Source organism: Nothobranchius furzeri, chromosome 2 (genome assembly GCF_043380555.1).
Source record: "Nothobranchius furzeri strain GRZ-AD chromosome 2, NfurGRZ-RIMD1, whole genome shotgun sequence".
In the NCBI taxonomy this organism is placed as follows: Eukaryota; Metazoa; Chordata; class Actinopteri; order Cyprinodontiformes; family Nothobranchiidae; genus Nothobranchius; species Nothobranchius furzeri.
The window spans coordinates 84,529,488-84,557,458 of record NC_091742.1 but is presented as its reverse complement, the minus strand read 5'-3'; the positions used below and the strand labels follow the sequence as shown (position 1 = coordinate 84,557,458).

The following is a 27,971-nucleotide window of genomic DNA, read 5'->3' as shown; positions in this document are numbered from 1 at the left end:
TTACAAACTAATACTACATAAATAAGATCAGATAAAGTTATATTTCATACCATATTAAACAATTTTACAAGTAGAATTTAGTTTAGATATGAATATCACACCAGTGGAGCAGTTTAATGCTGTTGGAGGAAAACTGTGAAAATTCTCAGTTTTGATCAGAAGCCATCGGAAGTGACGACCTTTTCCACCATTTCTTCAAAGTTTGAATAAGAAATCCAAAGATGTCCTCAGAGGGCTTTGAAAGGATCAGTGGGAGTGTGGTTGAAACTGGCGTCTGTAAAGATGGCCAGAGTTCCCACCGTGGTGAAAACCACGAAGATCCAGAGGAACATGCGGTCCACCACCATGGCGACGTACTGCCAGTCCTCTTTCAGCTGGATGGACACAGATGGGAGGGAAACCAGGCGCAGACGTGAAACTCAGAGAGCAAACAGTAATAAAAACTACAAAAGCAGCTGCTCACCGCCTCGTAGTCTTTCTCAGCCTGCAGAGCTTCAGCAATGTACGTGATGGCTTCAATGGCTGATTTCAGCTCATGCGGTAGAGTAAGGTAGGTACTCGGGCCTTCGATGAACTTCCTCAGGTCTGTGCACAGACCTTCTGGGTGGAACCTGCTTGGCACAAAGAAGCATAGCACAGACTCACCTAAAACACTCTAAATACCTCCAACGCATAATGGCGTATCCCCGTACATACGCAGACAGAGAAGTGTAAGGCTGCATGGTGGAGCAGCTGGTAGCACTGTTGCCTCACAACAAGAAGGCCGCAGGTTCAAATCTCAGCTGTGTGTTGGCATGTTCCCCAAGTATACCTGGGTTTTCTCCGGGTACCCCAGATTCCTCCCATAGAACAAAGACTTACATGACTGGTTGATTGGTGTGTGAACGGTTGTTTGTCTCTGTGTCTCTCTGATGGACTCGATACCTGTACACGATGTCCCCACTAACTGCTAGAGACAGGCACCGGCTCCCCATGACCCTACTGATTATCAAGGTGATGAGTGAATGGATGTTCCACTGGGACAACACTTTTTATGGGTGCTTGGTCAGAAACACTAAAAATAGAGCTAGGGTCCAAATCGTTCTGTCCCAGACTGTAAATCTCAGCGTTGATTCAGAGGTAACACACACACACACACACACACACACACACATGCACATACATGCACACTGCACAAATACACACAAATGTGCAGAATGCAGCATTGTGAGAGCTGGTGTGAGTCCAAATGCTAACTAGATGCTGAAAAACGCCAAAGCATTTGCGAGGGAGGCTATACGTCTGGTCTGCACTCCCGTGTCAGCGAGGCAGGAATAAAATGAAGGCCAGAGGAGTTCCCTGGTATTCCTGCTGCTGCGGAGGGAGTTGCTGCTGGATATCTGCTGACCGCGCTGCTCTGGCTCACAGACTCAGTGTTTATGTGTGAATGCTTTAGTGTTTACTTGTTTCCCTCGGTTACCAACTGTCAGCTGCTGCTGGGTGCCAGAATAACGCTGCTGTGGTTTTTCCTGCTGCTGCTGAGAAATGTTCACACTAAAGCTGCGACACTGTGTGTCAAAATGTTTGGCTTTCTCCATTAAACCCATGATAAAAAGGCCCTTCTGCCATAAATTATGCTGCAGGGCTTTGTCTGCGGGGGCCCAGAAGGAACAAATACAGTCATGTTCTACAAAACAGAATCAGACCGGAAAAAAGGGGAGAGAAAAAAATCGTATTTTACTAAAACTACAGATTTCGGGACTTGAACTCATCTCACCGGATATGATAAACTTGTTTTCACTCCAGAACTAAAATCGCATCACAGTGAAGCTGATGGATGAAAACCTGCTGGCAGCTGCTGCACTAAATATTTCATCTTTCCTCCTTCTTTCAAAAGCTGAGATGTGGAAAATGTAATTAACACGTTCCCCCCCCCCCTCCCCGAATTTCCTTAAAGCAACATGACTTTTTATTACCTTATAAACACAGAAATTAACTCTTTGATGCTTAGAAATCATGCATCGTTCCACAAATGTGGAATGACCTACCAAGCACTACCAGAACAGCGGCTTCCTTTTAAATTTTCAAGAAACTCCTGAAGACCCTGCTCTTCAGAGAGCATCTTCTAAACTAGCACCCTCCCTGCACCCCCCCCCCCCCCCCCTACTGTCCACTCCTTTGTCCATGACTGATGTCAAGTTGTTGTTGTTATTGTTGTTGTTAGGCTCAAGGGCAACATGCCGATTATCACTTGTAAGTCGCTTTGGACAAAAGCGTCTGCTAAATACATAAACATAAACACAAATAAGTTGGTTTAGAAGATGAATGAGATGAAGATTTAAAGAAGTCCCAGTAAAACTGAGCTGCAGAATGTGAGTTGGTCCAGCAGAGGGCGGTGTTGCACTGTGAGCAGAGCAAGCTGTTGGGATCCTGGCTGGAAAGTCAGGAGTTTCCACTGCAGCTGGGACGGCCGCGACTCAAACCAGGTGAAGCCCCTTCAGGTGGCCAAAAACCACCGTGAGACAGACAAGGAGACATGAGACGCTTTGACCTCCTCCCCTCTCCTCTCCCTTCCTTTTACGACCCAAAGTAACACTCCATCGGCAAGAACTAAATGACTGTTCAGGAGATTAATTCTGACTTAAACCGGGCTCGTCTGGGTGCCAAGACATGCACTAAACCAATTAAGGAGGTGCATGTGAGTGTGTGTATGGGCTGCTGGGAGATACTGCTGTCTCATCACATTGTCCTGACACCCCCCTCCACCGTTCCCTCACCCAGACACGCAGCATCCCTCTCTCACGTGTCAGACTCAATTTGTGTGGGTCATTATTATTTCAGCAACGGTTCCCTTCAGACATATTTTATGTCTCAGGGGAGTTGGACGGGACAGCTACACACACTGGGGACAATTTCAGGGTGTTTTTAATGGAACAACATGAAGCTGGCTGGTTAGGATGTCACGCAGACACCTGCTGTGACGCACAGATCTCCAGACTAACTAACTCTGGTGCAAGGTCACTCACTTCCTGTGTTAAAGGAACAGACACCCGGGTTAGACAGACAGAGCGGTTTGTTACCACGCTACGTGCCAGCGTTGGCCAGAATCCAGCTCATTACTCAACAGCTTCAGGAGCAGCAATCTGGAAAAACCTCTGATGAAAATCATCAATCTGGGTTCCAAAGGAGCTGCTTTGTTCTCAGTTCTTAAATACCAGTCAAACCTGTGGTTTTTACACATTGTTGTTTGATAAGTGTAAAAAAAAACAAGAGAAATACTGATTAGCTTTGCCCAGATTGACAAGCTAACGGACAGGGTGCGCTAGACCTGATTGTACTGCAGCCATCTTGAATCTAATCTCCAAAAATGTGCTATCAACTCCAGATTAAGGAAAGCACCCTATGCTCCTTTGCATACTAGCGTTATACGAGTTTCTACGTGTAAACACAGAGCGCTGACCTCACCTGTTTGGCTTGGGGAATAAGATGGACGAGTCAGGTTTTCTGATGAAGTACTCGTCAGCAACTTTGCTGATGGTGACAACCTTTTTCTGCCTATGGGAAATGGTCTCGAGGGACAGAGGTGGCTCAACCTTTGGCCGAAGCATACCCAGGTATGGAGGCAGCATGTGGATGAAGATCTGGATGGAGAGAGAACATGAAGGAGAGCTAAGTTACCTGTAGATGTGAGGTTCTGGTAATCAGTACAACAACTCAGGGTGTTGGTCCTGTATGGATTGATGGATGGATGTTCGATTCCTCTGTTTAGTCTTTCACTGTCCTACCCCTATATGTAGTCCTGCGCTCCACCAATTAGACCGATTTATCCTGATTGGAGAAAAAAACCCATTCATGGTCAGATGAAGCTCTGGTGTTGTGATCAACGAGAACATCAGCAGGTCAAGTGTTACGCCGGATCAATAGAACAAATGCTCTAAATGGTCTTTTTATGCTATTTGAAGATATTTTAAATATTTTTTTATTTTACTTTGAAATAACACTTGTCTTAATAGACTCATAATAATAAAACTTCCTGAGGGAACAGTCTGATTTACAGTGACAGGATGAGTTCCTCGTGTTGTCTCTTTAATTATTGTAAAAGAGGCTCACTCTGTCACGCTGAGCGCAGGAGGTTAGGACCAAAAATGCAGAACACCAGATCACTCGAGGCAGGAGCGGTTGTTGAAAGTAAAATCCTTTATTTAGGATGATGGGTAAATATCCCAAGGGGCAGGAAGCCAAACCGAAAATCCGGAGAGAACAGAACTACAAAAACAAAGCTCATTCATGCAGAAGTCACAACCTCAATGGTCATAATCCTTCTCACTTGTTCTGGTCTACAGCCCGTCGCTCTCCAAGGAGGCCTCCCCGCCGTGTCGACCAGTCTGCGTTAGCCTACCCAGCTAGGACGGCTAACGCTCCAGCTGGCCTGCAGCCCTTCTCCGCCGCCAACTTTGGCCTGTTCAGTATCTGTTCCCTGACGAACAAAGGCCATCATATCCACGATCTACTCTCTGACAACAATCTGGATTTTCTCTGTTTGGTCGAAACGTGGCAACATCCCGACGACTTCTCCTCAATGAACGATGCTACTCCACCAGGCTATGTTTACACTTCTAAATCCAGCGGATCACGAGGAGGCGGTCTCGCGGTCATACAGCGTGAGACTTGGAAAGTCCTCCCCGTGCCTGTTCCTGCGCTCAGCTCTATGGAATGCCTGACGTTTCAGCTCCATGGACCAACTCCCACCATTTTTGCCGTTATTTACCATCTGCCTAATCCCCATCCTGACTTTCTGTCCCAGTTTGCTTCTCTACTCGCCCATCTCTCCACTCTATCTTCCAAATTAATGTTGCTGGGAGACTTCAATATCCAAATGGACAATGACACTTTCCCCATAACCAAAGACTTTTCTTCTTGCCTCCTCAGCCATGGACTTCTCAGGGGCATGTCCAGGGAGTGGACTTGGAATCTGATTGGTCACCCCAGGTGCCAACACACTAATTTACCTTAAATAGACTTTTCATTGTCCACAAAAGGCTTGGGGGTAAAACAAAAAAGCATAACCATTGGTGCCACCCATGCACAAAGTTGTGCCTCACCTGGGCCACCCCATTTGAAAAGATCTGGACACACCACTGGGACTTCTCCATCACAATGACACACCGACCCATACCAACGGACATATTCTGGATTTAATCTGCTGTTCTGGTCTCACTCCTCTCAACTGCTCAGTTACTGATCTCCATTTATCTGATCACTTCTTTCTTTCCTTCTCTGTTCAACTCCCTCTCTGTCATACCAAGACTACCCGTCTTATCCACTTTAGGGAAATTAAGGACATTAATCTGGACACTCTCTCGTCCCAACTCTCATCCCTTAGCTTTTCTGATTTACTTTCCTGTCCTGATGAACTGACTGACCACTATAACTCCAATCTACATAACATCCTTGACACCTTCGCTCTTTTAAAAACCAATTCTGTCAGTTTCTCTACCTCTGCCCCAGGTTCACCATTGATCTTAGGACTTTGAAAGCTGAAGGCCGACGGCTAGAGCGTCTCTACAGGAGAGCGGGACTTTCTGTTCACAAAGATATGTACACCACCCACTTAGCCCACTACAAGGATTCTTTCTCCTGCACAAAGTCAGCTTACGCCTCCGGTCTCATCTTCTCCAACAGTGGAAATTCTAAAACTCTTTTTTCTCTCCTCCATAAAATCCCCCCCACACACACACATACACACACACTTTTATTCTACTGACACCTGCAGCAGCATTCTTTCCTTCTTTAAAGGGACTTTACAAAGTTTTGAATTTTTATGCTCGTGATTGCCCCCTCAGGCCAAAAGCGTAACGGCAGCTTCAATAGTAGGCTCGTGCACGAGGCACGCATGCTGTACGTGCACACTCCTTAACGAAAATAACAGCTGAGAAAGTCCCTTGTGTGTGTGTGTGTGTCCGTGAGTGTGTGTGTGTGTGTGTGTGTGTGTGTGTGTTTGTGTGTGTGTGTGTGTGTGTGGCCCGGAGGACAGAGGACAGGAGAATGCGCAGCTAATTAATTAAATAATGTGGTTCTGTACCTTTCTCTTCAGCACAGCTGGCAAAGGTTTATGATGGGTCAGTCCTCCTGCATGCTCAGATCATTCCCTTCCCTTGCTTGAAAAATTGTTCCAAAATGAAAGTTGAACCCACATCTTTTTTATCTGTGAATTCAATGCCGTTCGGCGAGTCTCAAATAAAAATGTGGGCATCTTACTGTAAAAAATATACCACTAATGTAAAAGTGAAACTCTAAATAAATTATGTTAACACCCGAAATCAAACCCAGGTCTCCCGCATGAGAGTCCAACATCTTACCAGGTGGGCTAAAGCACCAGCAATATACTTTTGATCTGTAACATTTATATTCTTGATGACAGCTGAAACAACGTTCAAAGAAAGGTTCGGAGCGAAAATACCTATTTTGTTGCTAATTTGCAGGAAATATCTTGAAGAAAGTTCTACAGAAAGTAGCTAAGAGTCCTCAGAAATGTAGCTAGCTTTGTCACTAGGCATTAAGAACAAAGACTAAAGCTACGGATAGCAAATGCTACGGGCGATGCCTGAGCGTGAACGCGCATGAAGCAGCCTGCTCGACCCGAGCAGCTCTCTTTTTCTGTGATTTTACAGAAAAACAGGCAATCACAGTAAAAATGCCAGGGCTCATTCTACAAGACCAGGGCATTGCAGGAGAATGTATGAAGAAGAAATTTATTATTTCTATACATGTTTTGGCTGTCAAACTTCCATAATGCCCCTTTAACCAGAAAATATACAAAATCCACCAGAGTCTTAGTCTAACCAACCTCCACTCACTTCCCTCTGATGATCTGACCTTCACTGAATCATTTTCCTGTTTTTCAGTACCTGACGCCTCCACTATCTCAGACCTAATTTCCAAATCCAAGCCTTCCACCTGTCAGCTCGACCCACTCCCATCCATCCTGGTTAAATCTTGCCTCCCATCCTTGCTACCCTTGATCTGCTCCATCATCCACTCCTCCCTCCAGACCGGAATCGTACCCTCAGCCTTTAAAACCGCAGCTGTCACTCCCTTTCTCAAAAAGCCTGGTTCAGATCCTAACAATTTCAATAACCTCTGCTCCATCTCCAACCTACCATTCATTTCCAAAATTCTTGAGAAAGTTGTTGCCAACCAACTTCATTCTCATTTATCCCGAAATTATCTGTTTGAAGTCTTCCAGTCTGGTTTTCGCCCTCACCATATCACTGAGACAACTTTGATAAAAATCACTAATGATCTCTTTCTAGCCGCCGATTCTGGCCAAATCGCCATTCTCATCCTACTTGATCTTAGCGCAGCATTTGACACCATTTCGCATCCAGTCTTTCTCCATAGACTCTCTGCAATCTGCATTTCCAAAACTCCCCTAACCTGGTTCAAATCATATCTATCAGATCACACTCAATTTGTCCAACTACGCACCTGCCGTTCTAACTCCTCCCCAGTCACATCTGGCGTTCCTCAATGTTACGGTTGCCAGCATGGACGTAATTTTGGGGGGGGGGACAGGGGGGACATGTCCCCCCCACATTTTCCAAAGTCAAGTTCTGACCCCTGCACTTTTTACCATCCAAAAACAATATTATGCTATATTAAATTGACACTGGTTGAGCTCTAGGACCAAGTAGAAAAAGACAGTTTGTGTTGAAGCCTGTTTCCCATTAGAACACACTGTAAAGATACCCCCCCTCCCCCCGTGTCCCCCCCACTTCTAAAGTGAAAATTACGTCCATGGTTGCCAGTATGGCCAGGGAAGAGCAGGAGCCAGGATCACCCAGCCCTAGTGAATCAGCCTGACACCGCCCCTCCTCCTCCTCTCTCCCAGGCTGCTGAGGAGCACAGCTGAGCTGAATCTTCCTGATGAGCCAACACCTGTACAAAGAGGCTGTGCCTTCAGCAGTCTGGGAGGCAGCAGTGCAGGGGTTCCGGTTTTTGTCTGGTTTCAACCTCTTTTGTTCGGATGAGTTTTAACTTTGGTAGTTTTTAACTCTTAGTGATAAGTTTTTGGATGATCCAGTGGGATCTTTTTGCAGTTTGGTTTTAAAAGAAAAGGGCTATTAGACTAATAAATCAGGAGGGGTATAGGGCTCACACAAACGCACTCTTTATTAAGACGCAAGCTTTAAAATTCCAGGACCTGGTCAAGTTTAAAACAGTGCAAATAATATATAAGGTAAGGAAAGGGATGCTCCCAATTGAAATAAGTAAATGGTTCTTAGAAAGAGAAGGGAGGTATAATTTTAGAGGGAAGTGGAATTTAAAAGTACAAAGAGTAAGAACAACATTGAAAAGGATGTCTATTTCAATAGCGGGCGTTAAATTCTGGAATGAGTTAACAGAAGAAATAAAGGACAGTAGTAATGTAAACCAGTTTAAAATAAAACTCAAAAAAGAAATGTTAAATAAGTATAAGAATGAAGAAAATGCAATTAACCCAGGACGGCATGTAAACTGATGTTTAATCTATTCTACAAATTAGAAAATCTAAATATAGTTCTAGTTAAACATGAGAATTTTATTTATCTATTATTTTATTTTTTTTGTGGTTTTTTTTTTAAGGCATTGTAACTGTTTTGTTGTTTAAATTTTGATGATGAGGATGTAAACCTGAGGGGGTAGGGCTAAATAAGTAAACACTTCTCCCTACTCCTTTTCAAACAATTGCGTGGAATGATTTTATGAAATGTTGGTGAATGTATATGTTTGAAATAAAGTGAACTGAAGGTTAACTTGGTTTGGTGCAGTTTTACTGACTTCAGTTTTAAACACCTTTGTTGTGGTAAAGCTTTTTAAAATAAGTTTTTACCAGGTGTTTTAGTCAGTATATTGTTTTAGACTTGTCAACTCCGTTGTAAAAATGGTAAATGGTCTGTATTTGATATAGCGCCTTCTAGAGTCCTGGAACCCCCCAAGGCGCTTTACAACACAATCAGTCATTCACCCATTCACACACACATTCACACACTGGTGGGGATGAGCTACAATGTAGCCACAGCTGCCCTGGGGCGCACTGACAGAGGCGAGGCTGCCGAGCACTGGCGCCACCGGTCCCTCCGACCACCACCAGCAGGCAACGTGGGTTAAGTGTCTTGCCCAAGGACACAACGACAGCGACAGACTGAGCGAGGCTCGAACCTGCAACCTTCCGATTAGAACACCTTCGTGCGGTTAAGCTTTTAACAAAGTTTTATCCAGGTGTTTTTATAGTTGATACTTTGTCGTGATGTTAACCTTTTAGAGAGTTCAGTTTGTGTTTTGCATTATCTTTATAATGCCCGTCGTCATCTGTTTGCACGTTTTTAGAACCTTTTCATAACAATAAAACCCTTTTAAGATCCACTGTCCAGTTCTTATGTTATCCCCATCCTTCACATTTTAACAACACCTGTCGGGGACGTAACACTCAAGGCTCAGTCTTAGGCCCCCTTCTCTTCATAATTTACTTACTTCCACTCGGCAATATCTTCCGTAAATTCAACATCAATTTCCACTGCCACGCCGACGATACCCAGCTCTATTTCTCTATCAAACCCAAAACTCCGCTACCTCTTTCCTCTCTTCTCAGTTGTCTCTCTGAGGTTAAATCCTGGTTCTCTTCCAACTTCCTTCAGCTTAACAGTGACAAGTCAGAAATCCTCCTCACCGGTATCAAGTCCTCCCTCTCCAAGATCACTTCATTCTCACTTAGCTTCAATAACACCACACTTTCCCTACCATTAAAGCCAAGAGCTTGGGCGTCATTTTGTATGACACCTTATCATTCATACCTCACATTAACAATATTACAAAAACTGCTTACTTCCATCTCCGCAATATTAATCGACTCCGCCCCTCCCTCATCCAACACTCTGCTACTATTTTGATTCACAGTCTTGTCACCAGCCACATCGACTACTGTAATGCCCTCCTCTCCGGTCTCCCCCTAAAGTCACTCAATAAACTTCAGCTGGTCCAGGATTCCGCTGCCCGTATAATCACCAAGACCTCCATCTACAATCACATTTCTCCTGCTTTGCACCATCTTCACTGGCTCCCTGTTAAATACCGAATTGACTTTAAAATTCTTCTGTACACTTTCAAAGCCATCCACAATCTCGCTCCTCCATATATTTCTAATCTCATCCATGTCATCACTCCCACTTGCTCGCTTCGTTCACCATCCTCCTTTTCCTTATCTGTTCCCCGTATTCGTCTCAGTAACACTGGAGCCAGAGCCTTCAGTTACTCAGCCCCTAAACTCTGGAACACTCTCCTGTCTGACATCTGCAATATCAACTCATTCTCAACCTTTAAGTCCCAACTCAAAACTCATATGTTCCGCTTGGCTTATCCACCATAACTACACTCCTCCTTCTATCCTTCTCTAGCCTAGCAACCGAAATCCTCCATTCCTACATTTTTATCTAGTCTTAGCTCCTTTTTTAATCTTGATTGTTTTATGTATTTATTTATATTGGGTTTTTTTCTTCTTCTTGTATGTACCTGCACTTGTAAAGTGACCTTGAGAGTCTCGAAAGGCGCTTGAAATAAAATGCATAATTATTATTAATAAATATACATTTATTAACAAAACTGTTGTTGTTTTAGTGTTTATGAATATTTGCCGTGGGACTCTGACCTTGCGCACCCACAGCGGCATCATGTGGGTGTTGGGGGAGCGGTGGTGCAGGTTGAGGACAACCACGCTGAGGATCACGGAGAAGGTGACTAGGATCATGGTGAACATGATGTAGTTGACGATGATGGGAACACCCAAGGAGGTTTCTGGGATCTTATCAGCCAGCAGCAGAAGGAACACGGTGAGGGTCAGCAGGACGTTGATGGACAGGCCCATCTTCTCACCTGAGACAGGGAAAGAACATACTTTTTCTCTGAGCAGTGTTTGTGCACATTCGGGTTGTTTCCGTGACAACACACACTTACCGGCATCAGGAGGGAGGTAGAAGTTAAAGATGGCAATGATGGTGATGAGGATGCAGGGAATGATGATGTTGATGATGTAGTAGAGAGGCTTCCTCTCGATGATCAGGTAGAACGTCATCTCTTCATACATGTCGTCTTTCATGTTCTTCCTGCTTGGCTTGTGAATGATGTTCCACTCGCCGCTCTCTGAAGAAATGTTTAAACATTGGTTTTGATCAGCGATGTGCCACCCTGGTTCTCTAGGGTCGTTGTCTCCCTACCCCAACACCTGTGATTCAATGGTTGAATGACCTGTTCAGCAGGTCATCAAGCTCTACATCAGCCTGTTAATCACCCACCGATTCAAACCAGGTGTGCTGAAGCTGGGAAATGTGTTTTCAGTGGGCTAACTACAGTAGGTGCTTTAGGTTCACTTTGAGACTTGCTTGGTGGAACAAGTGCCCTGGAAAGAAAGCTGGCTTGGCTGTTTTCTACATTTTATGTAGAAGTAATTGCAGTAGGGTTAAAACTGTGGGTGGCCAATTAAAGGTGTAACATCACCCTTTCCAATAATCCCAACAGCTCACCACTGAAGGCCCCGTCTAACTGGATTTCTCTAATCTCGTTGCCTTTTGAGTCCAGCGCGTACTGCAGGTCGATCTCTGTGGAGTCGTACGTGTAGGAGCGGAACTGCATGGTGCAGTTCTGCCAGTCAAAAGGGAAATATGTTACCTGTGGGGGGAATGCAGGCATGTAAAGAACCAAACTCAAGTGGAAAAAAATGTTGTTCACAAAGATGTAGAGGTGTGTGTCCACCTTGACTCCACAAGAACTGCAGTAGAGAGCAGGGGGCGTCCACGTCACCCTGCCGGTACTATAAACCTGGACATGGACCTGCAGGGCCACGTCAAAGACGCCATCATTACTGTGGACACGGAGTTAAACACAACATAAAAATTATGAAGTCGCTCTGCCGATGAAACCTACAGTAGACATTAGTCTGAGTGGAACAGCTGATTTCTCATGGTGGACATCTGGTTGAAGACTATTACGGAGCTCATGCAATGGAAAAACTGCAGGAACAGCAGTAAGCTAAAGACTTTACAAACAAAGGGCAGCATGTACAACCCCCCCATATCCCAGCTCGCATGCACACTCCCATTAACATCACTGTAAATATCCTCACTACTCCATTCATCAACACTTTATAGGCAATTAAGCAGCTTGACTCTCTAATAACAGGGCCCGTGGAGCAGCACACACACACACACACACACACACACACACACACACACACACACACACACACACACACACACACACACACACACACACACACACACACACACACACACACACACACACACACACACACACACAAACGTTTTGTGTACTTTTGTGTCTTTTTGATCGATACTGGTCATTTCAGGTGAAGCTGCACTTTCGCAGATATCATGTTTTATTCTGGTGATTTGAGGAGGTTGACTCTTCTTTGGATTCAACAGACCCACAAGCTAACTGCTAAAGCTAGTTGTTGCTGTAGCTAGCTTCTGATGCTATTCACAACTATACAAGCAGATAAAAGTGCAAACAAACGTTCATGTGGTGTAAAAGTTTACACTATCCATTTTAATGGACTGTAGGTCTCTTTTTACTGGTAGACTCAGAAGCTAACAACTAGCAACATGTTGCATACATCTTGTTGACAGTGTCTAACAAAACCAAAATCTCTACAATTTCACAGCTGCTCATACAACCTTCCATCACAGTCAGTTTGACATTATACATCTGGTTTAGAAGAAATATTTAGACATTCCTGCCAAACCTGACAATGGAACCTGAATGGGTGCTACATTTAGCATTGGTTATGTTTACCTTTGTCAGTAACCATAACATTTCAAATAAATAACTGGGGTGCAAATCTGAGAGCTAAGGATTTATAAAGTAACAATGCAAATTAAGGAGATTAGAGTTGTTTTGAAATGGTCTTTGCCGCACCCGAGCTAGCTGTTAGCTCATTAATCCTATCAGCTTCAGTGGCTGATTAGGAAATATTCACATTTCAGAAATTATTTGTATAACAGAATGTACTTCAAAATTGTGGGAATGTCCTTTCTGAATGGCCTTTACCTCATTTGGATTAGCTGTTTTTGTTTTTACCTGTCCAGAGATAATCTTTATTTTTCCAAAGTGATGTGCTCAATAAACTCTCTGACATGTTAAATGATCTGAACTGTCTCTTATTTTTTTGTGTGTTTCTTACTTATTAATGAGGACGATGTCAGGAAGCCACACCTTCCCAGAGGGAACACGCAGGACCTCAATCCCATCATACTGCTTGGGATCCCAGCTCAGCCGATAATCCGTCCACTCCTGTAGGAAAAACTCAAAGTGTTTTCGTTGGTACGATACGGAGAAATGAGATGAAACGCATTTAAAAGCTGAGACGAGAGAGAGCAGCAGGCAGAAACTTTGCTTATTCAGTACAAATGGAGCCAATTTGTCATTTCATCATTTTTTAAATTATTTTCCCAGCACTTTAATTAGAGTCCTCAGGGATGATTTCCCTTTGCATTTGCATAAAAATAACATGATTTGCATATGTTTTCACTTTGCTTTACACATTTGTGCTGTGTGGATCATCGCACTGAGCTGCACCACAGAGGAGGTCAGGAGTTAATCTACTTTAAATAATAGTGAGAACTTATTTGAGGAGTGTAGAATGAACTGGAATGTTCAGGTTAAAGAAAGAAGAGCAAAGAAACTTACCAGGTTCATAACAACCACCGTGCTCATTTCTTCATTTTTCATGTTCTGAGGGAAGCGTTAAAAAATATGTTGTGATTAAACTGAGTCTGGAGCTCGGCTCTTATTTAAAAACAACAGATGGATTTCAAGTAATCGAGACTTTTAAATACAGCATTTTAAAATGAAATACGTATTGTAACAACAAAATAATGTCATGTTATGTAATTATATAACAAGATAGCAGTAATGTAGAAATAAAATTGGCCCTCACCACCTGTAGATCCTTCATTAGAAGGCAGTAGACATGTACAGGACCGGATATGTCAGGTTTCTGGTGAAGGTAATCCTGATGCTACATTTGTTAAAACTTAATTGTTCTATTTTGTCCCTAAAGTGAACACTTGCTTTAGCATATGGCAGGCAGTTAGAGGTCTCTTAAAGTGTCTTGTGCACAGTCCCAGTTTTAATTTCTAGGTCTGTAAAAGGTGATGTGTTGCATTATGGGATTATTCACCAGCTGCCCCATGCTGCTGTTAGAGAGCAGGAGGAGTGCAGAGCCTCAGAGTTCTGTCTGCTATTTAAAACAAAGAGCAATGTCAGCGAGACAGCTGTGTGTGTGAGTGTGTTTGTCAGTGGTGGCAAGGCTCATTGAAGTATGTAAAAATTTTGTATATGTAAATGGACTCAGCATAAGTTAAAATACTTAGCTTGTAAATATCTTTAATGACAAGCAAGGACAATTACTTTGGATTCCTTAAAAAAATAAATAAAACACGTATGTATAAATTCTGAAAGTACATAAACTTGTGTGTTTACGTATAAAATTTTCTTCTAATTAACGTTATTCAACGTTGTGCTGGAAATAATCAAAAGTTTACCAAACAAATCATTTATTTAATACTTTTAAATAAAATTTATCCAGCATGGCTAAATAAATGTAAAACTTCACTAACACAATCTAGCTCTTCTATCAGCAAGGATCCGTGCATGCTGGATCTGGATTTGTCACATTTTAAGAGGTGGTTTTGCAAAATTCATAGCTGGAGTCAAGCTTGATGGAAAACCACTAAATTATCAAAGAAAAGTTCAAAGGAGAGCAGAATGAACATACTGTATCAGCATTCCTCTGTGACCTCACTGGTTCACCTTAGTCAGAAGATCCAACTGAATGTCAAAAAAAAAAAAGGCCAGAAAGGTGGTGTAGAGGTTCTGGAGCTCACCAGTCCAACAAACGAGGAGAGGATCATCCCCACACGGACCACCACCCTCTCTCTAGGGCTTTGAGCTGGTAGCACCTTCAGGTTATAGTTGGTGAAAACCTTCTTCATCAGAGCCTGCTCCACCTCAGCACCGCCTGTTCCACAGGGAGAAAGAGCTTCTTAACACGCAGGTTCAGGTGGACAAACAAACTCCATCATAAGTAAAATTCACCTCTGCTAGCTAAATGACGCTAAAAATAAACACTTCTGAGGTTTTCTTCCCGGTTGGCTCAGCCAATCAAGAGATAGGGTTGGAGATGACTGTAGATCCCCAACAGGACACCTGGACAGGTAGAGGCCTTTTAGTTTAGCATTAATCCGTCTGAATCTGCTCCTTTAACTCTGAGGTTCTCCTCCTGGTTGAGTGAGAGCTTCTTTAAGCAGAGAAGAATCTCCGTATGGTGTTTGTGATAGGGTTAGAGGGCCAACAGAGATGGGCAGTAACAGGGAAGACACTCCATTCATTCGTCCCTTTAAGTTTAATTTCCATACCACTGAGCCCAGAACAGAGATTTTGGGCAAAAACATCATCACGTGCATCAAAAATACCATCAACCCAACACAATCCATGGCAACCTCACTGGCATTGATACTAGCGATACGTGGATCGATCCACCCGCTGCCTTTTTGACTTAAACTCCTAATCTTTGACTCCCTGCATGATAAGAATTTAGTTCCAATGGAAAACTGCCTGTTTGCTATTAAAGCTTAAGCATTGCATTTTCACATATAGCCTACTGAACATCCTTGTGGCTGTTGGAAGGTCAAAAGCATTTATAATCACTGGCACCAGTGACGCTGCATTCATCACGTTTGGAGTTGCTGTGACTCCAGGATCCAACCTGACAGAAACGGATGACGACAGTCACCCAGCAAGGCCTCCCCACAACACACACACACCACCACCACCACCACCACCATCAGCAACGACTGCTCATGAGCCAGAGATGGTGGCTTAAAGAACCAAAACGTTTGATTTCATTTTACCTGGTAGCTCAGATGGCTGCTGGATTAAAACATGATCAGATCAGCTGAGGTACCATCCAGGTGGGAGGACGAACACTGATGTGTTTCACCTCTTGCTAGCTCACTAAACTCAGCTGAACGCGCAGAGAAGCAATAAAAATGATTGAGAAATCGACACTGGCAGCAATAAAGTTCAATATAAATGACTTCATTGTCAGAGCGCATTATGTGCTGCGCTCTCCCCCACCAGCATCGATTCATCTGCGTTAAACAATATCACCAAGTGGACAATCACATTCTACCTGCTCATCCCGTCTGATTAGATTTTAGGATGTAGCAGCATGTCATAACCTTATCAGTGGTCTTGTATCATTCTTTCATTATAATTTACAGCATTTTAGTTGTTTGCTTTTTTTTAATTTTCAGATGATCACAAGAGCAAATATTCGTTGATTTTACATTTTTTATCTATCATACTGGTGGTTGTAGTATGCTACAGAATTATTTATCAAATTAAAATCTGTTTAATTCAAATAGCTAAATCAACAAACAGTAATACCTAAAAAGAATTTAAAAAGCTGCCTTGTACCCCTAAATTTTCTTTCTAATAACTAATGTTAAATAAACTAAGCTGCTAGTTGTTGGCACACCAATATGACATAAAAATCAAATTGACTTTTAAAAACAATTTCCAAGAAACATTTTGGTGTACATGAGTTGTTGAGAGACGTCCTTCACTAAGAAACCATTTATTACCTATTATTTATTAAATAATGGGTCACATGCAGGATATATTTGACAATAGTCTCCTACAGCTATCTCCTGCATTAGCTTCTGATAGATCATGGTGACGCTCCAGGATTTGAAAAGCCTGACGGATCTATGTCACACTCATCTTGACTCACGATGAGGAAGGCTGTTGTTGGTTTAGCGTCCAAGAAACAGCAGAAGGCACCTTTGCTAGTAGAAGCTAACCATTAGCATTGCACACCTCAAGGCTTGTATTTGCAGAGATAAATCATCAATGTTGCGAACATAATCAGTGGTAGAGTCGTGTTACTGTTAGCCGATCAGAGGCGAGATGTCCAAAAATAGGAAGCCTAAGTCTCCTCTCCCTTTCCGGTCGGCTCATGGGTCCCTGGAAGAATGAAAAAATGAATGCAAGTCAACGAGGCTAAAAACGCCATTTTCTAATCTGCTTTGCCCTGGATCACACATATGTTGTACTGCAATTTAAATGAAAACTACTGATGGGTGTTCCGACCATGCCAGTCACGTACTTTGAGATTTATCAGCTTGTAAAAATTCTTAATTACTATGACTACTAATCAGACGTCGGTACGTCGCGTACACGGCATCACCACATAATCTCCTCTACCCTAGCGTAGCTGCTACTTACCACATGGCCAGATTTATGGTGGTTCTTGATTTGAAGCTTGCTAAATTTACAGCCATTTGTCCTCTGCTTTTCTTCTTGTCTGATTCAAAAGAAGCACTTTCTTTTTTTTTGATCAAGGTATTTTTATTTAGTTTTAAAAAGTTATATTTTACAGTGTAACACAAGTCCAACAGAACTAAAGCCCATCCACCCCCCACAAATACCAGACAAGTGTGATCACAGTACCAAATATCTAGTTCGATATACTGTACAGAGCTCATATGGCCAGATAAAAAACAAACAAACAAACATAAATAAATAAAATGCACAAGTAAAGATGAATGATGACAGCAACAGGGATTCACATTGCTATATTGTCTGCCTCCATATCTTCTACAAACATAAGGAAAGGCTGCCAAATGTTATAACATTTTCTAGTAGACCCCCTAATTGTGTATCTGATCTTCTCCAACTTGATATGATACATAATTTCCCTAACCCAATGACTATATGTTGGAGGTGCTGGGTCTTTCCATTTCAATAATATCAGTCTCCTAGCTAGGAGAGAGCAGAAAGCTACCATTATTCTTTCCGACACCTCTAGGTGGGAGTCTGTCTGAGTTACTCCAAAAAGTGCAATGAATGGACATGGTGCAAGCCTTTTTGCGAAGATCTTAGAAAAGGTCTCAAAAATGGACTGCCAGAAAGCGCCAAGCTTTGGACAAGTCCAAAACATATGTAGGAGAGTGGCTGGATCTTGCCTGCATCTGTCACACGTGGGTTCTACCTGAGCATTGATCTTAGAGAGTTTAACTTTAGACCAGTGCAGATGGTGCACAATTTTAAATTGAATGACAGCATGCCTTAAACAAATGGAAAATGAAAAAAGTCCCTGTATTATTTTGTGCCAAATGTCATCTGTGATTTGCTCATTTAAATCTGTCTCCCATTTATTTTTGAGAAGATCCAAAGATTTCAAGTCATGAGAATATAGTATTTCGTATATCTTTCCTAATAGTTCACTTTCTGACTAGTTTGCAGTCAAAAATTGAATCCAACAGGATTGGCATGTTGGAGGACGTAAGGGAGAACATATAAAGTTCGAGAGTACAAAATTCTGAAGTTGCAGGTATCGATAGAAATGTGATTTGGGAATATGATATTTTTGTACCAACTGTTCAAAGGAGGCAAAGCTGCCGCCATTATATAGATCTGACAATGATACCATGCCTCTACTGGACCACATATCGAAAACCCCATCTGTTAATGATGGGACAAACAAATTATTCGGTGCAGCTGGGGCAGCCTGGGAGAGATCTGTAAGTGCAAAGGATCTTCTAAATTGGTTCCAGATCTTGATTGAATGTAAAACCACAGGGTTAGAGGTAAAATTAGAAATGGGCCGCGGAAACGGCAACTTAGAACACTGTAGGGCTTTTAAAGAAGTGGAGTTTACAAATGCCCTCTCCAGATTTAGCCATTCAGTGTCAGTGTTATCATTATTGTTATCCATCCAATATAGCAGTACTCGAATGTTAAACACCCAGTAGTAATACAAAAAGTTAGGCAGTGCCATTCCTCCCATTGAGCGAGGTCTCTGAAGTACACTTCTTTTTATCCGGGGCGTTTTTTTGTTCCAAATGTAATTTGATATCTTATTATTTAATTTTGTAAAGAAAGACTTAGTTAAAAAGATGGGAAGGTACTGAAATATATATATAAAAACAAAGGCAGTATATTAATTTTTAACGCATTAATTCTTCCCCCCAGAGATAGAAGCAGGGGATCCCATCGTTCGATATCCTGATTTAAGTTTGATAACAGGGGCTGGTCGTTAGCAGCATAAAGATCTTTATGTTAATCTGTGACCTATATTCCGAGATATTTGAATTTTTTTGGGGCTAATTTTAAAGGGGAGTTATTTTAAGTAACTGTCATTATTACTAGTGCCAACAGGCATCAGCTCCCTTTTTTGAACCTTGACTTTGTAGCCGGATAGTTTGCCAAATTCTTTTAGTAGGACCATCAGCTTAGGAAGGCTTAAAATGGGATGTGATATGTATAGTAACATGTCGTCTGCATAAAGCGAGACTTTGTGCTCTTCCCCCACTTGGTGAATTCCTCTGATATCTGTATTTTGACTCAGAGCTAAAGCTAGTGGTTCCAATGCAACCGCAAAAAGGAGCAGTGACATGTGGCATTCCTGTCTTGTACCACACTTAAGTTCAAAGAAAGGGGACAAATCATTATTAGTACGCACAGCAGCCATCGGAGAAGTATATAAAAGTCTGATCCATGATATGAATTTATATCCAAATCTAAACCTCTCTAGAGTGCTGAAAAGATAGCCCCGTTCCACCCGGTCGAACGCTTTTTCAGCATCGAGTGAGAGGACGACCTCTGGCACATCCGGTGGAGGGGAGCTACAGAGGATGTTAAAAAGGCGTCTGACGTTGAAAAAAGAGTAACTATTCTTTATAAAGCCTGCTTGGTCAGGCGATATAATGGAGGGAAGAGCATCTTCTAGTCGACGTGCCAAAACCTTGGGAAGGATTTTTGCGTCTGTGTTAAGAAGCGAAAGTGGGCGAAATGAATTGCACTCCAGAGGGTTTTTTCCTTTTTTGAGAATCACAGAGATTACCGCTTGGCGCATGGTCAGAGGTAAGGCCTTAAGTGAAAATGATTCTTCAAAAACAGACAGTAGCAGTGGGGAAAGTTGGACGGAGAATTTTTTATAGAAATCTGTCGGATATCTATCCAGCCCTGGGGACTTGCCACTTTGCATAGATCCAATTGCAGATATTATTTCCAGGGCTGAGAAGTCTTTCTCCAATGAATCAGCTACATTTGGGCGTACAGATGGGACATTTAGGGATCTTAAAAAAATCTCCAACCCAGAGGGAGCAGTTGGACATTTTGATGTGTACAATGCTTGATAAAAGTTTTGAAAACAGGAGTTAATTTTGAGGCTATCTGTACACACTGAACCTTGCTCATCATTGATTGAGGGTATAGTCTGATTGGCGGTTCTTTGTCGTAGCTGATATGCGAGAATCTGTCCAATGTTTTCCCCAAGTTCATAGCATCCGTGTCTAGATTTATGTAGGAGATATTCTGCCTGCTGCGTTGATAGGATATTAAATTCGGCCGACAAAGACAAACGCTTTTTCACTATTTCAGGAGATGGTTGATGGCTGTATAACATATCTAGTTCCAGTATTTGATCTGTTAGTTGTTTAAGGCGCACGGTGTTTGTTTTCTTCTTATATGCACAGTAAGAGATGATTTGTCCACGCAGACAGGCTTTTAGAGTCCCATAGAGTTGAATATGATCTTCCTGGAGATTGATTAGTGTCAAGAAAAAATTGTATTTCAGATGAAATGAAATTAGTAAAAGACTCTTCTGATAAGAGAAGAGGATTGAGTCTCCAAGGGCGGTAACTATTTTGTGTATTAGGAACACGGATTTTCATGGTTAGCGGACCGTGATCTGAAATGACTTTGGCATCATAATCACACTTAGTTACCAAAGACAAAAGTCTTTTATTCAGGTAAAAAGCATCTATTTGAGAGGAACTCTTATGCACTGGGGAGAAAAAGGAGTATGTTCTAGCAGTTGGGTTACAAAATCGCCAGAGATCCACTACACCATATGTTTTAAGAAAAAGCTGGATTGTGTGTGCCGATTTAGACAAGGGTGCCTTTCTGAAGGAACTGCGATCTAGGGTAGGGGAAAGTACACAATTTATATCGCCACCAAGTATAAGATGATGTGAAACAATGTTTGGTAGACGAGAAAGAACATTTGAGAAGAATTCAGGATTGTCCCAGTTTGGCGCATAAATATTGGCCAGAATGACCGGGAATGAGAAAAGTTGCCCTGTCCAAATAATATAGCGCCCTGCAGAGTCAGAATCAACATTAGTTACAGTAAACTTATGAATGCGGGTGATCAACACTGACAAGGGAAGCAAAGAAAAAACATTAACAGCTTCAACTGGTGAAACTTAACATTCGAACAACAGTGACCTTAGTCCTCTGACTGCAGCCACTTTAGCTGCCTTTCCACGGATGAAAACAAATAAAGTACTGTCAAAACAGTTGAAAACATGAGAACAGTCTCACTCACGCTCCTCTGTGGGAATGATGTGGTTCCTCACGTAGGTCATCGCTTTATCTGCGTCGGTGAATTCCTTTTCTTTCCCTTTGTGTGTAACACGAAAGCGGGCTGGGAATAGTATGCCAAACCGGACATTCTGCCGATTACGGAGCAACTTTCTAACCTCGGTGAACGCAGCTCTGGCTTTGGCGACTCTTGTAGTATAATCCGGGAAGATAGCTATTGACTCTCTATTGTACCGAAGTGGGGCACGGACACGCGCCCGGTTCAGTACCTCAGCACAGTCTTGGAAATAATGAAGTTTGGCCACTATCGCTCGTGGTTTTCCGCCGGGTTTCCTTGGAGCCAGACTTCTGTGTGCACAGTCAATGAGCACATCTTTGTCCAGCTGCAACACCTCTCGTAGCAGCTTTGAGACCACTGTTGTGGAGTTTGAACCAGACGTCTCAGGCACTCCCTGATGTTACACCGATGTGCTCTTCCCTCCATGTCCTCACTTTTGTCTCGGAGCTCTGCCACCTCCGTCCTCAGGGTGTTCACTGTGGTCTGTAAAGTCACCACCTCATCTGACTATGCTGACAATCCGGTCTCCATGTCTCGGACTGTGGTTTTTACTTGGTCGATCTCAGAGTGAACCACCGCCATGCTGTTTTTAACTTCTGCCTTCAATGCCTGTAGCTCGTTTTTAAGGAAGTCGAAGTCGTCGGCCAGTGCGCTCTTCATTTCTGATTTTATCACCGCCGAAATTTCAGTTTTCAGCGAGAGCAGAATCTCCGACTTCAGGGACTAAGCGTCCATCTCTGATTTAATGGTAGTTGACCGTAGCTGTGGTGGAGATGCTCTTGCCGCGGTGCTGGTAGCAGTGTGGCTCCAGGCTGTGTTAGGCCTCGTGTTCGCTGCTCCAGTGTATTGAAATTTACGCAGATTTGTCGCCATTCACTCAAATGTAGAATTTCTCTAAGCTCTGGAAATAATTTCAGAGCAGATTAGTCGATTGTTAAATATACTGTGCGCACATTAATTTAAAATAAAGAAATAAAGAAAGAAGTTCGACGGGAGCTCAAACACGTCTCACTCCATCGCCAGCTCAACAGCGCCCCAAAAGAAGCACTTTCTCGGCATCAAAATGTGTCTTTAAAATTCATGGACATCATATGTGAAATCCGTGGCACCTAACAAGCGGAATTTTAGAATTTTTTGCCCCATTGACTTGCATTCATTTAGTCTTTCTTCGAGAGACCCATGGTCTGGAAGTAGATGGGCGTGGCTTAGGCTCTCTATCAAAAAATAAGACTCTGAAGCTTCTATTTTCTCCAGCTGAATTCTCCTACAGAAACTGCTATACCGGAGCCACCCCCCCCCCCCCCCCCCAAAAGAACGCATTCATTCCTACCAGAGACTGCTGCAAATGTAGCTTATGAAAGTATGAGTGAAGGACCTTATTAAACAATAGCGAAAACTAATTAATATTAAATAATTGTAGAATTTTTTAAATGTACTCTTAATACTTGCCAATTAAACATGCATCTAAAATCAGAATTTCAGCCTGGAAAATCAGATACTGACCAGCTAGAAAATCCAACTTGTGTCATGAATGTCCTGTTTTTGACCTAAAGGTCATGATCTGCCAAGTGGTGCTCGCTGCAGAACCACAAAGGCGGAGCTGCACCAGAAGGTGGAGCTGCACCAGAGTCAGCCCCACCCATTCCAGAATCAGCCCCTCCCATTCTATCAGAGTCAGTCCAATTCCTTCCAGTTGTCAGACTTTATAGCATTCTGGAACCAAAGAGGGTGTTATAGCTAAAAAATGCAGGATTGGGGACGGAGTTGAGAAGTGAATTGAACAGTTTTTGTAAAGGTTCCATATAATTAAAAATCTAACTTTTGGAACTTTTAATCATGTTATATTGTCATTTCCTCATACGAAACACGCCAAAGCCATTTTTGGCCTCATTCATGCAGTTTCTTCCCATCTCAGCTTCAATTTGGTCTCCTCCCCCGAAGCGGGTCTGGTCTTGGTTCTCAAATCTGGATATTCTGTGAATTTTCTGACAAATTATTTCTGAAATGACTTCTACTGAGACACCGCCAGAAAAATCATACATCCCGTCTACAAAGACACACTGGATGGCACAATAACATGCAACGCCACAGAAGTATTATAAGATGTGGTGGTGTAGTGGTTATGGTGTCAGGTTGACATGCAGTTTTGCACAGGTTCGCCTCCCAGTAGTGGAAATATTCTATAACCCCTTTTCCTCATTTCTAGCTACACTTGCCAGTACTATGTTTACAACAATTTATTGGTATGCCGTTTAACATATAATGACTAATGTGTTTTTTTATTTATTCATTCGTTTATTTAGCCAGTGTGAGTCCATTTGTGAGCAGAGTTTCAACTAAAATGCTGTTTAGGAACGACCAAATTCAAAGAACTTGTAGAGACATAAATATTTAGCTGAAAATGAACATTACAACTAAAATATGAACAAATTAAATGTTTCAGCTGGCAAAATAGATTGTTGCCAACCCCACCGAGAACCGAACCAGCATCAGCTGAGGGGAAAGCAAAACTTAAGTGAAACAATCTTGCTACTGGACTACCAGAACTCACATAATAATAATGTCAAATGTTGTTGTACAGGAGTTTTGTTGGAGCGGCTGTGGGCAGATATTCGCTAAAAGAAATCTTTTCATTTCGGGATATATTCAGACTTTGTCATGTAGCAAGTTATATTTATCTTGTTTAATTGGAGCACAGAACATAGCATTAACGACTGTAAACTAGTAACAGCCGTAATTCATGAGAGTCAGGTTAGTTTGCGATAAAGTTGAAAAACAAAAACGGAAGTCAGTGGGCTAGGCTGAGTTTGCGTGAATGGGCGGGGCTGACTCTGGTGCAGCTCCGCCTTTGTAGTTCTGCAGCGAGCACCCTCTCTGATCTGCTGCATCTGCTCGAGCAGAGATACAAAGTCTCTGACAGCCTAATCTACATGAGATGGTGGCCAAGGTCTTTCATGCACTCTGCTCATCTGAACTGCTTCACCTCTGTTACAGCTCAAGATGAAGATGAAGAACTCTTTTGATAAACACATAATAAACAACTTTATTATTACCATTAATAATGTGAGCCCAATGTTCAATCAATCTGTGAAATGACAATGTTATTACCTGATATTATAATCCTGTGGTCAGTAGTATTTTATAAGTAATTATAATCCTGGACATTTGCACTAGACACTGAGGACACGTAATGCTAAAGTCACACGGCACATTTCGTTCTGTCTGATCCAATAAGGACCTTCGTTTCTGGCGTGAGGCATGGTTTTCTGTGGTGTTTGTATAAACCCTCTTTTGCATGTCAAATTCTGATTCGCCAGTAAACCAAAATATGACAATTATAAAAACTATTCCACACCACCTTTTCTTTAGTTCCAGCGTTCTAGAGAAGTCTCGGACAGGCCATCCGGACTTCCTGTTCAGCCAAAAGAACCTCGACAAGCTGGATAAAATCAGTTTCAAGTTACATCTGACTGCAACGGTTCCTTCAGAATAAAAGCTGAACCTCACGACCCCTTCAGGGTAGAGCCCTGCACAGTTCTAAAATCTGAGCCCGTGTCTGGCCCAGCCCGAGGGTGTGGAGCCCCAGCCCGACCCGGTCCGAAAAGGTTTTCAGGATTCTCTGGCCCGACCCGAGCCCAACTTTTTTTTTAACCTTTCAAAATGTTTTAGCGTGATAGAATGCTCAGAATTCTAATTATCTGTCAGAAGCGTTCTGCAGTAAAAAAAAAATAAAAATAGAAAAGAAAGAAAAACAGCAATGCAGCTTTTTTTTCTAACGGTGCGTATTTTCCGAGCGGCAGATGAAATTTACGAACACTATATTAATTGGATGCGTTTGTAAGTTTAATCTGCTCTGAAAATGCGCTCTTGTGCAATTAGAAAAAAAAGCAGCATTCTAATTTTCTAACTGCAGAGCGCATTTTCAGAGCGGCAGATTAAATAAACGCCCCCAATTAATATAGCATTTGTAAATTTAATCTGCCGCTCTGAAAATGTGCTCTCCAGTCAGAAAAAACCCCATCAATTAATGCTGCATTTTTTTAACTGCAGAGCGAATTTATTCACAGAAAAATAGAATGCTGCCGTTTTCATGAGAGTAAACGAATGGTTTCTGACATATCAAAGTGGACATAAAATGGCATATTAGAATAGGGGCACATGTTTCAATCAGCAGTTTGAGACTTCGTTTATATAGGCGCATTTATAAACCACACAGACCTTAACTGAGCTAACGGGTGCCGGTGCGTGAGAAGCAGACAGGTGCTGCTGCGTTCAAGTGTTTCAGTTTTTATTTATTTTTATGAATTTGATTAAAAATAAAGGTGCCCGGCCCGGCCCGTGTCCGAGGTAATTACACAGCCGTTGGCCCGAAGCCCGGCCCGAGGGCCTAGGGCTTCAGTGCAGGGCTCTACTTCAGGGTCTCGGAGATGCCAGTGATAACCTGTTGTGACCTGGAAGCATTCCCAGACTAGTTTGGTCGGCACCGCTGCTTTTCTACCGGCTTCGGTTCCAAAGAGGGTCCAAGAGGACCTTGACATTCTGGATCTAATCCGAGGCTTCCCCTGGGGGTACGTAGACCGACAGATGGCGTTTCATGTGTGTTATAAATCTCCTACTGAAGTTTAGAGTGAAACATTCACTCCCACTCAGAACTAAATGCTTCTCCGGATCCGCTGGTTCTGATAAAAACATTCCACATACACACCCTCATTCATCTCACGTCTCACTCCACCTTAGTCCATCAGTACACAGAGTGTTAAAGTTAGTCTTGTTTAAATAGTGTAGAAATACATTTCTTAACTATTTTAAACCTGACTCTCTCTCTCTTTCCTCGGCGTTAATACGAAGTGTCCCTTAATCCCTGCAATAAAAAAGTTCTGATCTCCTGGTTAAAACATTCAAAGATCCATCAGATTGATATTTCATGAATCTCACATTTTATGGTTCATAAGTAAGATGTAAACTACCCATCCTTTACAAACTCCAATATAGCCGTTTTGCACACACAAGTAGTAAAAGTAAAATCCACAGTTTATATTGCAGGAGTTCAGTCTCACACACAACACTGTCCAATCACTGTATTCATGGACGTAATTTTTGGGGGGGGGGACAGGGGGGACATGTCCCCCCCACTTTTTCCAAAGTCAAGTTTTGAGCCCTGCACTTTTTACCATCCAAAAACAATATTACGCTATATTAAATTCACACTGGTAGAGCTTTAGGACCAAGCGGAAAACAACCGTTTGTGTTGAAGCCGGTTTCCCATTAGAACATACTGTAAAGATAACCATACCCCCCACCCCACCCCCCACCCTGTGCCCCCCCCACTTCTAAAGTGAAAATTACGTCCTTGACTGTATTTAAACATATTGCTACAATATAGCTTTTGATGCTAACAGTAGTTAGCCTGGGTCGCCAGCAAATCCTGGTTTTCTAACTTTCAGCTGGATCATGGTTAAGTTGGATTTGCCAAACCCTGATCATAATGATTAACTAATAACATATGTTGTATTTGGCAAGGTAGAATTAATTTCAGATTATATTAGTACCTTGGCATCTTCAGAAAGTGCTACCGTGGCTATAGCTAAATAATCCATGCAAACAGTGTGTATATCATGTATTCTGTCATGTGTGACTGACTTAGTGCGCTATGTTTCGTGATGGTTTGTAGAACAAAAGCACAAAACAAAGATGTTTTTCCAATTTCTATATTCAACACATTTTTTTTTCTTTATTACCATGAGAAACTACACCAGAGACCCAGGAATTCGTCCTAGTTTAGTGCTTTCATTCAGTGGTTTTATCATTATTCTTCCACACATCTTGTTTAACTTTGTTCTATACTATTACCACATGGGAACATTGTGTCATCTGAGGTCTTACCTACTAATGTACTCAGGCTGTACATGCTATACACCAGCAGGAGTGTGTCCAGGGTCTTCATGGTGGCTACTGAACCAAACTCTTCTGATCTTCTAAGCGTTTTATCCACCTTCTTGATGTGACTCTTTTCCTTTTTACACAGCAAGACGCTGAGCTTTGTTTCTGCCCAGTCAAAACCGTTGTTGTCTGTCACTCAGAGCAGCCTGGCCACCTGCTAGGTACTCAGATTACACCAGAGTTTGGAGTGGGGTGTGTGTGGAGGGCATGGATAAACCAGGCATGTGTCTCATAACCACAATACAGGCTTCAGGATGTGACATCAACCAAACAGAAACCAACATGTAGAAAGTTTATCAACAACTGTTACAATAAATAAAGTTAAAATATAAAAAATAATAAAAACCTAACCAGCAATTCCATAGACACACAACAAAAACAATCTCAAAACCTTTGGAAACTTTTTAAAAATCTTGTCTGTCCACACATCCTTAGCTGCATTTTGAATAAATGAAAAAAAAAAAATCAAACTCCTTTGGTTGGATGGCTAACCTGTTGAAGTTTAATGTCTTGCATAAATCCCAATAGCACTTCACCATAAATAGTTCAA

General features: G+C 42.3%; 1 protein-coding gene across 1 annotated transcript; it reads right to left on the bottom strand.

The window, feature by feature from the left end:
- Positions 1 to 22: 22 nt before the first annotated feature.
- Positions 23 to 27,572, bottom strand: chrnb1 (cholinergic receptor, nicotinic, beta 1 (muscle)). The gene is made up of 11 exons (XM_015946248.3): positions 27,365 to 27,572; positions 14,916 to 15,049; positions 13,717 to 13,761; positions 13,211 to 13,320; positions 11,764 to 11,872; positions 11,535 to 11,679; positions 10,969 to 11,154; positions 10,664 to 10,887; positions 3,445 to 3,620; positions 464 to 611; positions 23 to 374 (listed from the first exon to the last, which is right to left on the bottom strand). The coding sequence occupies exons 1-11, from the start codon at positions 27,423 to 27,425 to the stop codon at positions 228 to 230; spliced, it is 1,485 nt and encodes a 494-aa protein (XP_015801734.3). The 5' UTR covers positions 27,426 to 27,572; the 3' UTR covers positions 23 to 227.
- Between the last annotated feature and the right edge of the window lie 399 nt (positions 27,573 to 27,971).

What these genes read in the sequence shown, in the direction of transcription:
- chrnb1 (XM_015946248.3), bottom strand. Translation starts at nt 27,425, where the DNA reads ATGAAGACCCTGGACACACTCCTGCTGGTGTATAGCATGTACAGCCTG. An exon ending in CAGCCTGAGTACATTAGTAG is followed by an intron (nt 15,050 to 27,364) that starts GTAAGACCTCAG and finishes CCTGTGGAACAG; the next exon opens with GCGGTGCTGAGGTGGAGCAG. An exon ending in TGCCGCTGTGGGTGCGCAAG is followed by an intron (nt 3,621 to 10,663) that starts GTCAGAGTCCCA and finishes CTCTCCATCCAG; the next exon opens with ATCTTCATCCACATGCTGCC.